Below are 13,760 nucleotides of genomic sequence, written 5' to 3'. Positions count from 1 at the left end.
AAGAGGTGGTGTTATGTGGCAGTATTGCTGAAGTTTCCCATTTTCAGGTAGCCTCACAGAGACAAATATTATTTCACATACTTCTGCTTACTATACCTGTCATCCAGATTGTGTTAGACTTGGACATCTGAAGTGTAAGGGCACCCCTAAATATGTTAAGGTCCTATGAACCAGGAGATATATTTAGGGTGATGCAGTGTGGAGGGGCCAGCGTGTCAACACCATTTTCTTTTACATTTCAGGTTAATGCTGATGTCCCTGTACAACGTGAGCATCAATTTGAAAGGCTTGAAGTACATTAGTGAGAGTCCAGGATTCATCCCTTTGTTGTGGTGGCTTCTGAGCGGTAAGGAGGGGCTTTACCTGTGCGTCTCCTTATACACCTGTTCCCCTGTGGCGGGAGGAGGTCGTAAAGTATTAGAGATGAGGGTTGGTCATCCCAAGGTGTTCTCATGCCTTCCGAAAAAAAGATTTCAAATTATAGAAAACTCACTGGTATGCTAAGTTATTTCTAGTTCTGTTTCTGAAGTATTGCTTTCAATTTAGTTATGATTCTGTGACACAAAGAAAAATTATCTAATAAAACAGCTAGTAAGTGGCGTTAACCTGTCCCTTTCACTGTGAACGATACAGCACTATGTATGTTGTCTGTGGCTCTGAACATCAGGTATAGGGAATTCCCCTCGTTAACCAACGTGGGGAAAAAAGAAATCTGAGAGATTGCAGCTCTGAAGTTCCATCTGTCTATCTATCTATCCATCTGATGTGTTTTTTTTGTTTTCTTTGGAATAAAAAGCTGTCTTTACTGTTTCTCCTGCTTTTCTCCCTAACCACCAATTTAACCTAAAATTTTGTCCCAATCTGTTCATCATACTTTTTTAAAAAATAAATTTGTTTATTTTTGGCTGCGTTGGGTCTTCATTGCTGCATGCGGGCTTTCTCTAGTTGTGGCGAGCAGGGGCTACTCTTCGTTGCGGTGCACGGGCTTCTTATTGTGGTGGCTTCTCTTGTTGCGGAGCACGGGCTCTAGGCGCGCGGGCTCAGTAGTTGTGGCTCACGGGCTTCAGTAGTTGTGGCACGCAGGCTCAGTAGTTGTGGCTCACGGGTTCTAGAGCATAGGCTCAGTAGTTGGGGCTCATGGGCTTAGTTGCTCCGCGGCATGTGGGATCTTCCCGGACCAGGGATCGAACCCGTGTCCCCTACATTGGCAGGCGGATTCTTAACCACTGTGCCACCAGGGAAATCCTGTTCATCATACTTTTTAATACCATGTCTTCAGTAGGAACATATTTCATTCAAGTGTGCAAAAAAATTACCTTTCCTTATTTTTTTGTAATTCAGGTCAATCTCTATTTTTGAGCTTCAGTTCCATTTGGTAGTGAATGCTTATTTTTTGTAACAGGTTTTTTGAGGTATAATTGACATGCAATAAACTGCACACATTTAAGGCAAACGACTGATAAGTTTTGACGTAAGTTATACACCCGTAAAATCATCATCACAATCAAGATAATGAGCATACCTGTCACTCTCGAGAGGTACCTTGGGCTTCTTGGGTCCCTCCTTCCCGTCCCTCTGTTCCCCTCTTCCCAGAAAATCGCTTGCCTCCTTTCTGTACTACAGGTTAGTTTTCATTTTCTACAGGTTTATATAAATGGAACATGCACTGTGTATTCTTTTTTGCCTCTCTTCTTTCACTCAGCATAATTATTTTGAGATCTATCCATACTGTGTGTATTAATAGTTGATTCCTTTTTATTACTAAATAGTATTCTGTTATGTGGAGAGACTGCAATTGCTTTATGCATTCAGCTGTTGATGGACATTTGGGTTGTCTCCAGGTTTTGGGTCTTATAAATAAAGCTGCTGTGAACATTCTTGTATGTTTTTGCCTGGACACCGGCTTTCATTTCTCTTGGGTCAGCACCTGGGAGTGGACTGTCTGGCTCGCGTAGTAGGTGTTTTTGTGGCACTGCCAGGCTGTGCTGCGAAGTGGCGGCCCTGCTTTGCACCCCCAGCCCCCGCCCGGCAGAGAGTTACCGCCTCGCTTGTGCATATCCTCGTCAGTGTTCGGCACGGTCCTTCTTCTTAATTTTAGATATTCCGGGAGGGGTGTGATATACCTCACTCACTTTGGTCTTAATTTGCATTTATGTTATGACTAATGATGTTGAGCATTTTTTCCTGTGTTTATTTGCCCATCCATATATCTTCTATGATTAAATGTCTGTTCACACCTTTTTGCCCATTAAAAAAAATTGGGTTATTACTTAGCCATAAAAAGGAACAAAATTGGGTCATTTGTAGAGACGTGGATGAATCTAGAGACTGTCATATAGAGTGAAGTAAGTCAGAAGGAGAAAAACAAATATCGAATATTAACGCATATATGTGGAACCTAGAAAAATGGCACAGATGAACCGGTTTGCAGGGCAGAAATAGAGACACAAATGTAGAGAACAAACGTATGGACACCAGGGGGGGGAAAGCGGCGGGGGTGGGGGTGGTGGTGGGATGAATTGGGCGATTGGGATTGACATGTATACACTGATGTGTATAAAATGGATGACTAATAAGAACCTGCTGTATAAAAAAAAAAAATTGGGTTGTTTCAATTGAGTATTGAGGTTCTTTGTATATTCTGCCTACAAATCCTTTGTCAGATATGTAGTTTGCAAATAATTGCTCTCAGTTTGTTGCTTGTCTTTTCATTCTCTTGAGAGCATCTTTAAAGAACAGAAGTTCTTAATTTTTTTGGTGAGGTTTAATTTATTGTTCTTTTTCTTCTATGAATCATGCTTTTGGTATAGAAATTTTTGCCACACGGATTTTTTTAGTCATTTTATTTTTATTTATTTATTTATTTATTTATGGCTGTGTTGGGTTTTCATTTCTGTGTGAGGGCTTTCTCTAGTTGTGGCAAGCGGGGGCCACTCTTCATCGCGGTGCACGGGCCTCTCACTATCGCGGCCTCTCTTGTTGCGGAGCACAGGCTCCCGACGTGCAGGCTCAGTAATTGTGGCTCATGGGCCCAGCTGCCCCGTGGCATGTGGGATCTTCCCAGACCAGGGCTCGAACCCGTGTCCCCTGCATTGGCAGGCAGATTCTCAACCGCTGCGCCACCAGGGAAGCCCAGCCACACGGATTTTTAAAATGTGTTTTCTTCTATTAGTTTTATAGTTTTGCATTTTACATTTAGGTCTGTGATCCATTTTGAGTTAATATTTATATATGTTGAGTGGTATGACTCAAAGTTGTTTTTTGTTTTTTTTTTTTTTTTTTTTTGCATAAAGCCACCTAGTTGATCTAACACCATTTGTTTGGAAGACTCTCCTTTCTCCACAGAATTGCCCTTGGACCTTTGTTGAAAATCAAATGACATTATATGAGAGGGTGAGTTTTTGGACTCTATTCGTTTGTTCTGTGGATCCATTTTTGTAGCATTATGCCAATACCATACTTTATAATAAATCTTAAAGTCAGGTAGTGTAAATCCTCCAACTTTGTTCTTATTTTTCATAGTTGTTTTGACTCTTTCTAAGTCCTTTGCATTTCCATACGACTTTGAGGATCAGCTTGTCACTTTCTAACAACAACAAAAACTCCTGTTGGGATTTTTATTAGGATTGTGTTGAATCAACAGTTCATCTTGGGGAGAATTGACATTTTAGCAATACTGAGTCTTCCAGTCAATGAAATAGTATATGTATGTCCAATTATTTAGATATTGTTGGGAGAGCAGAGGAACTGACCTCCTTTGTTTCTGGTTATCTTTTCAAGGCTGCTTATGTAGTAAATACCCATGAAGGTAGAGATACTGTCTCTCTCCAGAACAAAGGGTGGGTTTGTTTACACTCATGCAGTAGGGATAATGCTTCCCTCTGGGGAAAAGGTCTGGCAGGATTACTCCCATTATGAACGATTTGGGTTCCCTGAGCTTGGGGTTTCTCTTCTGTAATGCAACCCATGGCATATGCCTGGCCCTGTGGAATTGGGTCTCACTGAACTGTGCTGACCCTCTGGATATGGCTGTTGCCGTGGAGGAATACTGTTCTTTACCTTGGACACAGGGGTCTTGTCTCTCCTGCCAGCATCCGTGAGACTCTCACACGCTGGCTTATTAACTTGCAAGTAGGGTAAAACCCCAGATCTTCCAAAGCTGTAAGGAGGTGGCCGAGAGGGCTGTGTTTGTATTTCAGGAGGCCTCCTACCCACTAGGGTTGGATATTTGACCAGACAGCTTTATTCTCTTGAGAACGTGAGCCAAGGAACCCATGGAATCAGAGGTGGGTCTCGGGCTAGAGGTGGGTAGCTATCCCGGCTGGTCGCTGCGGGCCACGTGCAAGCAGATGGTGTCAGTCGGCGGGGGTGGGGATGGGGAGAGGGTGAGGATAACTAAATAAGGGTCCCTAACACTCCTGGAGTGCCAGGCAATGTGTATTTACAGATTTACTTCCCTAAATACCCTTATAAGGCAAATATTACAATTTATGTTTTATATATGAGGAAACTGGAGCACGTAGGGGTGAAGTGACTTCCTCGAGGTCATACAGCTTCTGGGTGGAAGTCCGGGCAGTTGGGTTCCAGGTCCCTTCTCCCAGCCACTCTGTGGACCTCCGCTCCGCAGGAAGTGCCTCTGAGATGGATGCTTAGTTCCCGGTGACCTCTCTCCTTTCCTTGTGTCCTGGTGTGGCGTGGCTCAGCCTTAGAGATAGATGTCCTGAAACCTCACGCCCCTCTCTGCTAGCTTGCAGCCAGCGATCCGCCAGCACCTCTTGCCAGTTGTTTACTTTTGCATAAAAAGCGGGCCTTAGGCTGAATGTTCTCTAGGGCCTTTTCTAGCTCTGGTGCTCCAGAAATGTTCCAGGGCCGAGTGGCAGTCCTTACGGTTTCATTTTAATTTAGGCAGCTCTCTAGGTTGCCAGCAACCCAAGAGTGTCGGTTCCTGACCCTCACCAGGGATGGCGCGCTTTGACCAGGGTGGATTGTTCCTGCTTGAACTTCGGGTCCTGTACAGTGGGGGCTGGGGTGAAGTTGCCTTAATGCCACTTTTTGCCCCGGGGCCACCAGGCTTTCTTGCTTATGAAGACAGTTACTGGTTCTTTTGACAGTGTGCACAGCCCAAAGCCTAATAAATCTTTTGAAAGGTCATCTTACGTGATGTTATTTGCTATCACAGTCAAATAAAGACAAGGTCTATCAAGCCCAGCATGTTTGTCCCCTGATTTATCTATGGAATTAATTTAACTTAAAAATTGAAATTTGTTATAGAATTTGGTGTGTCTTTTAGAAAGGTGAATATATATTTTATTATAGAATAGGAAAATAGAAACAAAAATAGTTCTCTGAAAAAAGTATGTGCATCTTGGTGGCTGGCGGTGGTGGTGTGATTGTTTTCATAATTCTAGACTGTCATAACTGCTTAGGACTAAGAGAATTTTATTTTATTTTATTTTATTTTTTTTTATTTTTATTTTTTTTAAACATCTTTATTGAAGTATAATTGCCCCACAATGGTGTGTCAGCCTCTGCTTTATAACAAAGTGAATCAGTTATACACATACAATATGTTCCCATTTCTCCTCCCTCTTGCATCTCCCTCCCTAAGAGAATTTTAAAACTGGCTTATTCTTCTTTGCTTTTAGGTAGATCTGCTTTATGAAAATATACTAGAAAATAAGAATCTCTCTTAACTTTTAAAAGATCTAGGAAAAAAGATTCCATTACTTCTTTCAGTAATTGGTTCCTATATTTGTCAGTTTTCATGTTAGGAAATTTGATATGTTTTAAAGAACATGGACTTTGGATTCATTAGACCCAGACTGAAATTACAGCTTGTCTACTTGGGAACTTACCTTTTAGGATCCCTCTTTTCTGCTCTGCAAAATGGGGATTTCTACCTCAAGGGTCTTCGTGTATATTAAAATGCAGTAGTGCCTGGGCCAATACCTAACATAGTAGGTGTTAAAGAGGTGTTAGTTTCGCTTTTTATTTATAATCTAAATCTTTTAGGCCACTATGAAAGCTCATTTCCTTTTAATTCCTTTGACCTAAAGGTGGCAGGTTGCTTTCAAGTATCCGGACTTCTTTGATCCAGAGTACAGGACCAGTTGCTGTTAATCATCCCTGACTAAATAATCTCATTTCCTTTAACCTTTGCTGGGTTTCATGTTCCTTCCCTTTATTCAACTGTGTGGCTGGCTTTTTCCCAGGCTTTCTCCAAATTCTTCACATTCCTCTTAAGCCAAAGAACTGGCATGGAACTCTAGCAAATAGCTGATGAGGACAGAGCGTTTTGGGAGGACGGCCATATGTTATGTAACCGTTAATGCAAACTGGTGTTAAGATCACACCTGTAACTTTTTAGTGCTGCATTTCCTACTCATATTTACAATGTTGGACAGACTTATAGGCATTTGCTTCCCATCTTACATTTATTTGGTTTATCTAAGTAATATGAAACATTGATAGTTCTACACAATTTTTATTAATATCTTGAGCCCAGACCTCTCTCCTGAACTCCAGACTCATATATCTGACTATCTACTTGACATCTCCACATGGACATCTAATAGACATTCAGACTCAGTGTGTTCAGACTAAATTCCTAATCTTCCTCCATTTAACTCTACCCACGGCCTTCCCAGTCTTAGTTGATGGCAACTCTATTTTCCGAGTTTCTCAGGCCTGTAAAGACCTTGGAGTGATTCTTGTCTCCTTCTTCTCTGATACCCACGTGCAGTCTGTAAGGAAATTCTGATGGCCCTGCTTTCAAAATACATCCATAACCTGACCACAGTCTACCACTACCACCAGGTTTTGAGCCTCCCTCATCTTCTGTTTAAAAACTTCAAGTCACCTCCTGCAGATCTCCCGTCAGTCCATCCTTGTAGACCAGGAATTGGGAGGCAGGGGTATGACGGCATAGGTCCTGGACAAGTCTCCTTACTGAAAACAGTCAAAATGTCTGGTGAGATATAAAAAACACTTTAAAAGTCCTCCTCTGAGCTAGAAAAATAGTGATTGTACCCAGAGCACAAAAGCCAAGTGAAAGTGAGATGCCAGAGAGGTTAACAGAGACCTGAGCTAACTCCTGTTCTGAAGGCATTTGTCAAGATGACCTTTAGTTTCCGTGTCCTAACAGGGTGTGGGGACAGGAAACAAAGCTCAGTTACCACCCTAAATGAGTAGCCGGGTAGGGGGACTCCCAACGGTACTTACCAGCATTGTCAGGGTAGACTGAAGGTACTCTTCCGGCCCTTGGAGACTACAGGAAGGTGGCCTGTTTGACCTTAGGGACTGAACACAGTGGGGGAAAATCTCTTCTGAGAATAACCATAGGTTGTAGTGGAGGAACAATGTCCTCTGAGAATTAATCACTGTAGACTGGTTTTCACGCAGCTTCGAAGCCTGAATTCAAACCACCCAGGCGGTCCTCGTTTAGAGAACAATGCACATCCTTTCTGGAGGATTCTTTGACTTCAACCAGTTCATACAGATAAGGTTCCAAGAGTCAGAGCTCACATATTAAAAATTACAAAAAGCATGGGAAGTATCATTAGTGAAATAACATGACATAGACCCTAAAGAAGATTTCAGATCTATGAGTTATCAAATCAATATAAAATAAGTATGTTTACTGTGTTTAAAGAAATAAAAGAAGGGATTAATATATGAGTAAAGAGTGAGAGATTGTGAAAGTGACTGGGCAGATCTGATAAAGGGTCAAATAATATTTCTGGAAGTGAACAATATAATGATTGCAATTATAAATTTATTAGACAGCTTTAACAGCAGATTAGACATAGTTGAAGAGATAATTAGATTGATGCAGACAGTTTTGAAGAAATTATCCAGAGTGAAGCACAGAGAGGCAGAGATGGAAAATTGGAGTGGGCAAGAGACAAAGAGGAGAGACTGAGCACACGCATCAGCATTCTGGGAAGGGAGGGGAGAGTGGGTGAGGCAGAAGCAGCGTTCGAGGAGGTAATGACTGAGAAGCTCCCCCCCCTTGTTTACACTGAATCTGAGAAGTCCACCTGACTGTAAGCAGGATGGAGGGCAAGGAATCTGCACCAAGACACATTGTAATGAAAACCAGAACATTACAGAGAGGAGATCTGAGAAGCAGGCAGACAGAAAAGATGTATACCTTCAAAGGATAGACACGTAGACTGACAGTTGACCCCTTCCCAGCAACAGTGCAGTATCTTAGCACGGAGAGAAAATAACTGTGAACACGAATTTGTATGCTTCTTCCCCCCCGCCAACAAATAGCTTTCAGAGCAAGGGTGAAATAAAGACATTTCAGACAAACAAGAACTGAGAGAGTCTGTCACCAATAGACTTTCCCAGTAGGAGCTTCTAAAGGGTGTATATATATATATACACTTCAGGAGGAGCTTGATCTCGGATGGAAAGTGTGAGATGAAAGTGAGAACAATGATCAGAGACGGTAGCATATGTATCAATAAGTCAAAATAAACACTGACGAACAGAAAACCCAAACAGTAGAATACCAAGAGCAGAGTAATAGCATGTGCACTGGGAGGAGGATAGGCAGAGCGGCGGCATTGTGAGGTCCAGCCCTGTTCAAAACTGAGAGCCGAGATAGTGGCTAATTTCAGACCTTGATAGTATGCAGGTGAAAATTTCTAGGATCACGTGGAGATAATAGAAGTAGACCATATGCCTATAACGTTAATACAGGATAAAATGCAATGTGAAAAATAATTCAAAAGATGGCAAGAAAGAGAGCAAAAATGAAAAAATAAGATGGAAGCAGTAAATCCAAAAATATGTACAGTTACAACTATAAATGGACCAAATGACCCAGTTAAGAGATAGTAATGTCAGACTGGATTTAAAATAATCATCCAGTTATATGTTGTTTATAAGAGATTCATTTAAAACGTAAGAATACATAAAGGTTGAGAATAAAAGGAAAACATACTAGGCAGATTCTTATCACCAGATTCTGTATCACCAGGATATAACATTTTGAACTTATATAAACACTTCCTAATATAGTCTCAAAAATGAAACAACTAAAAACAGTATAAGAAGGATTTCATAAATCCCCCATGATCAGGGACATTTTAACCCACTTCACTCAATACTTGATAACTAAAAAAGAACAAACACTCAATAAGGATATGAATGGTTTGAAAAACACAATTAACCAATCTGCCCCACTGGATGCATAGAAGACTCCAACTGTATACTTGTTTCAGTTACACATGGAAAATTTATGAAAGTGATCATTTTCTGGGGTTTGAAGCAAGTCTCACATTTCAGATGATAAGAATCGTATAGGATATCTTCTTTGACCACAATACAGTGAAGGGGGAAATTAATAACAAAAAGAGAATTAGTAAAATCCTGCATGTAGAAATTAAGTAACCCATGAGTAAAAGAAGAACTCATAATAGAAATCAGATGTTTTGAACTGCATAATGAAAATATTACATATCAAAAATGGTGGAATGCATTTAAATCAGTATTTAGTAGAAAGTTTATCAATTTAAAGAAGAAAGCAGAAAATGAATGAGCTGAACATCTGCATAAGAACTTAAGAAATGGAAATAACTCTGGGCAGGCTCAACAGCAGATTTGAGCTGGTAGGAAGAATCAGCAAACTTAACGCTAGGTAGAGATTATCTGGTCTGAACAACAGAAACAAAAAAGAATGACGGAAAATGAACAAAGCTCAGAGACCTCTGGGACATCATCAAGCATGCCAACATAAGCACAGTATGAGCCCCTGAAGGAAATACTTGAGAGAAAGGGGCAGAAAAAATATTTGAAAAGAGAACATCTGAAAACATCCCAACTTTGATGAAAAACAATCCATACATCCAAGAAGATATGTGAACTTCAAGTAGGATAAACACAAAGATCTACATGTAGACATGTCACAGTCACACTGTTAAAACTTAGGACCAAGAGAACATTTCGGAATCAGTGAAACACGTACAAGGAAACCACAGATTGACAGCTCACTGCTCTTCAGAAACAGTGGTTCTAAAGCGGAGGGATGATGTGTCCAAAGTTCTGAAAGAAAAGACCGCCTACCAAGAATTCTGTGTCCAGCTAAACTAGTCTTCAAAACGAAGGCAAAATACATTCCTGGATAAGCAAAGACTGAGAGATTTTATTGCTAGCAGACTTTCTTTACAAGAAAGGAAGTTCTTAAGGCTAGGAGAAGATGACCCCAATGCATAACTCCAATCCAGGGATATTGGTGGAGGCCACCTTGCCATGGGCTCAGTATGATTCATGGGTAAGGCTGGTGTTTCAGAGGCGCTGTCTGTTGAAACTGTTGTTTTAAAAGACTTCTAGTAAGAATGAAAGATTTTATCCCATCCCTGGGTACATATCCAAAAAGAATTGAAGAAAGGATCTTGAAGAGATATTTGCATACCCATGTTTACTGCAGCATTATTCACAATAGCCAAGATAAGGAAGCAACCTAAATGTCCATCGACAGATGAATGGATAAAGAAACTGTGGTCTATACGTACAGTGGAGTATTTTTCAGCCTTAAAAAGGAAGGACGGTTCGACACCTGCCACAACGTGGTTGAACCTCGAGGACATCGAGGTAGCTGAGTGAAATAAGCCAGTCACCAAAAGACAAATACTGCACCATCCCCCTTATATGAGGCATCCAAAGTCATCAAACCCAGCGACTTTGAACACCGCCGCATTCGGTCCACCCTTGCTGTTCTGCTGTCTCTGCAGGCTCAGCTTGGGTCATGCCTCTTAGGAGCTTTCTGCTGCTGCTCTAGCCCACGTCAAGTCCTGTCTCCTTTGGTTTCCCATTTTACTTAGAGACATATTAATTTAACATTTTCTTGGTATCTTGTTTCATAAATATCAGTCATATCCAACTAGACCGTACGTTTCCTTTTGTTTGGAACCAGATCTTAGGTTTCCACGCAATTCCTGTTGTCGAAAGCCTGCCTGAAAGCCTGCCTCTCCCCTTGCCCTTGGCCGTGGTCTGCATTCCACCCGCTGCAGGAGCCGCCCTGCGCTGCTCCGCGTCTGTTAGGAGACGGTGTCCGGTTTCCCTCAGGCCATTCATGCATTCTCTAGCTTTCCCCGTGGGCTCCTGCCTCTGTTCTTGATTTGCTTTCCAATTCTTCACTGAACTGAGCCCTGACTGGGTCTCTGAGGATCTTCTGAATCCCCACCACTTTGCCCAAGCGTCTGGGTCTTTTTGCCACGACCTGCAAGAAGCTAGTGGCCACCTCTGGCCCAACATTGCCTGGACGCTCCTCCTGTTCTGTACACTCCTCAGGTTGGTCACCAGCCTAGGCAGAGGTGGGGTCCCCAGGTTCACTGTTGGTGGCGTGCTGGGACCCCGGGCTTGACTCAGTTTCTGTGGGGCTGTTGCTTAGGTCTGCTTGGCATGCTCCTGCCTTCTGCCCTGACCACTGGTCAGCGTGGGGCCTGGTGGTGCCATGGCGACGATCTCAGCGAAGGGCACGTGGCCTGAGCCAGACCAGAGTCGTCCTCCGGGAGTGTTCTGGCTGGAGCTGCTGAAGAGGAGTATTTTTCCCAGTCTGGGCCATAGAACCACTGGGTGTGATCCAGAGCTGCCTGTGGCTGTGTGGCTGGCCACCTGGGGGAAGTTGATCTGTGCTGTCGGTCACTGAAGCCAGGTCAGAGTGCTGACACAGGGATGCAAAGAGGGAGCCTCCAGTTTGCAGTTGGCTTCACCCTGCCCTTCCCAAAGCTTGGTTGTTTAGCTTTTTCTCAAATTTTGAGTTACTCCAGCAGCTTCTGTGAATAGCTCCTCTCGTTTTTCTAAAGTTAGTTTAAGCATCATTTTCCTTTCATCATTTTCCTTTCCTTTTCCTTTCAGTACCTCCGTCCTCTAACTCACACCTCCCTACCCCACTGTGGTGTCACTTTCTCTTTTCCCGTGGCACCAGTCACCTTTTGACATACTGTGTAATTCCCCTGGTTGGTCTGCTTGTTGTTTATTGTCTCTCTTCCACACGGGAATGAAAGCTCCAAGAGGGCAGGGATCTCGTTTGGCTCACAGATGATCCCAAGCACCTGTAACATGTAGGAGGTGCTCAAAAACACATCTCCAATGAATGAATGAAACACTTCAGTGTGTGTGCAGCTGTCCATCATCTCACACAGAGATGCAACGCTCTTATTTGGGCTTTGGTTATATCACAGAGAATATTTGGCATTTGGTTATATATATTTGGGTCATATGCACAGAGAAAGGCTGAGAGGTTTGCATGCTGGTGAAGGTTTAGTTACGTATCTTCAGCATTCCTATTAGCCCAAATAGGTGGCCTTGCAAGGGTTATGATTCTAGTAAGCTACATCTTTATTACGTGAACAATGATGGTAACCATGTGATCAAAAAGCAAAACATTTAAGATGGTTATTTACAAAGATTTTCAATATAACTTTTATTATGTTGGTTAAATATTTCTCCTAATACTTTGCATTAGCCCAGTGTTCAGATTGTCAGTGCAACAGGTGTGGTATTTGTCTTTAAAAAAAAAAAAACCACGGAAAACTCTCAAATATTGTTGACTTGACACTTGGCCTTCAGGTCCAATAGGACAAAGAAGTCAACCTCCCCACAGGATATTGTGGGGCCTGTTCTCTTTGGTTAATCAAACCTTGTGTAACAATTTTAACCAGAAACACAGTCTAAATGTTTGATTTTTAGCTGTTGATAGAATTGAGTGGTCAGATGACTACTTTGTATCTTGAAGGATGTCAGAAAACATTTGGCTTACATATGTCAAATCCAACAAGCTGAGAACAATTGAAAATTTACTCTAGTCTGATAGAGGTATAATTAATTCATGGTCACAATGTAGAAAGGAGAGGTAGTTTCTATGGAAAGATGAGTTTGGTGTGGGACATGCTCCGTTCGGGGTAACAGTAAAAAAAAAAAAAATATCCGAAGGGAACTATCCAACAGGTCATTGGAGATGAGAAGCTTGGAGTTCATGTGATCGGCCAGAGGCATGGGTTTGGGAGTCATTATTAGAGAAGTAACAGAACAGAGGACTGGGAGTGTGGAGACTGTCATGCAGCAGAGCTGGCTCTCCCAGGGCCATGGGGAGAGGCCTGAGCCCCGAGGAGGGGTCTCTGGGAGCCTGGAGTGAGGAGAGGCAGGCCGAGGGCAGAGGTGGGCCTAGCCCCTCTCTGGCAGTTTCCTGGTTTGTGGTTCTGGGCGAGTCCTTTAGATTATATGACAATCAGGCTTGTCATCTACAAAGTAGAACTGCAAATGTGTCTCTGCTTTCCTCAAAGGGAGGCCATGAGAATTTAGTGTAACAGTAAATGGAAATGGTTTATAAATTTAAAAAAAGGAGAAAATAGTCATTTGTGAAGAAAGGAGTCTAATAGTGTCAGATATATGTTGAAGATCAAGAAAACAGGAATGGAGAAAAGGCTTTGGTGATCTTTGAAAAGATTTTCTGTAGAGTACAGAATTAAGGACAAAGGAGATTGAAGGAGGGGATGGGGAAAGGAGAGCAGTGGTGAGGGTAATGCTGCTTGGGCGGGAGTTTGTTAGTGAAAGGGGGGCTTCGTGTGTTGGTATTAAGGGTATTAAGGGTAATCAGGTCCTAATTTTCAGGTTTTGAATTTCAAATAGAAAGGAAATAATTAAAAATAAGAATTAGGGACTTCCCTGGCGGGCCAGTGGTTAAGACCCTGCGCTTCCACTGCAGGGGGCGTGGGTTCCATCCCTGGTCAGGGAACTAAGAATCCTGC

At 42.3% G+C, this 13,760-nt stretch overlaps 1 protein-coding gene across 11 annotated transcripts in view; it reads left to right on the top strand.

Annotated features, from left to right (window-relative positions):
* Nucleotides 1-13,760, top strand: part of HSF2BP (heat shock transcription factor 2 binding protein) — a 90,913-nt gene that overhangs the window by 44,865 nt on the left and 32,288 nt on the right. For all 11 annotated transcript variants that reach the window (XM_068547168.1, XM_068547167.1, XM_068547166.1 and 8 more), the window contains one exon: nt 243-346. In XM_068547168.1, the coding sequence (XP_068403269.1) occupies nt 243-346 (104 nt within the window). The remainder of the gene's footprint in view (nt 1-242; nt 347-13,760) is intronic.

The sequence above is a fragment of the Eschrichtius robustus genome, chromosome 6 (assembly GCF_028021215.1).
Source record: "Eschrichtius robustus isolate mEscRob2 chromosome 6, mEscRob2.pri, whole genome shotgun sequence".
Taxonomy (NCBI): domain Eukaryota; kingdom Metazoa; phylum Chordata; class Mammalia; order Artiodactyla; family Eschrichtiidae; genus Eschrichtius; species Eschrichtius robustus.
The sequence above is the reverse complement of the archived record's forward strand: the minus strand, read 5'-3'. Positions and strand labels throughout refer to the sequence as shown.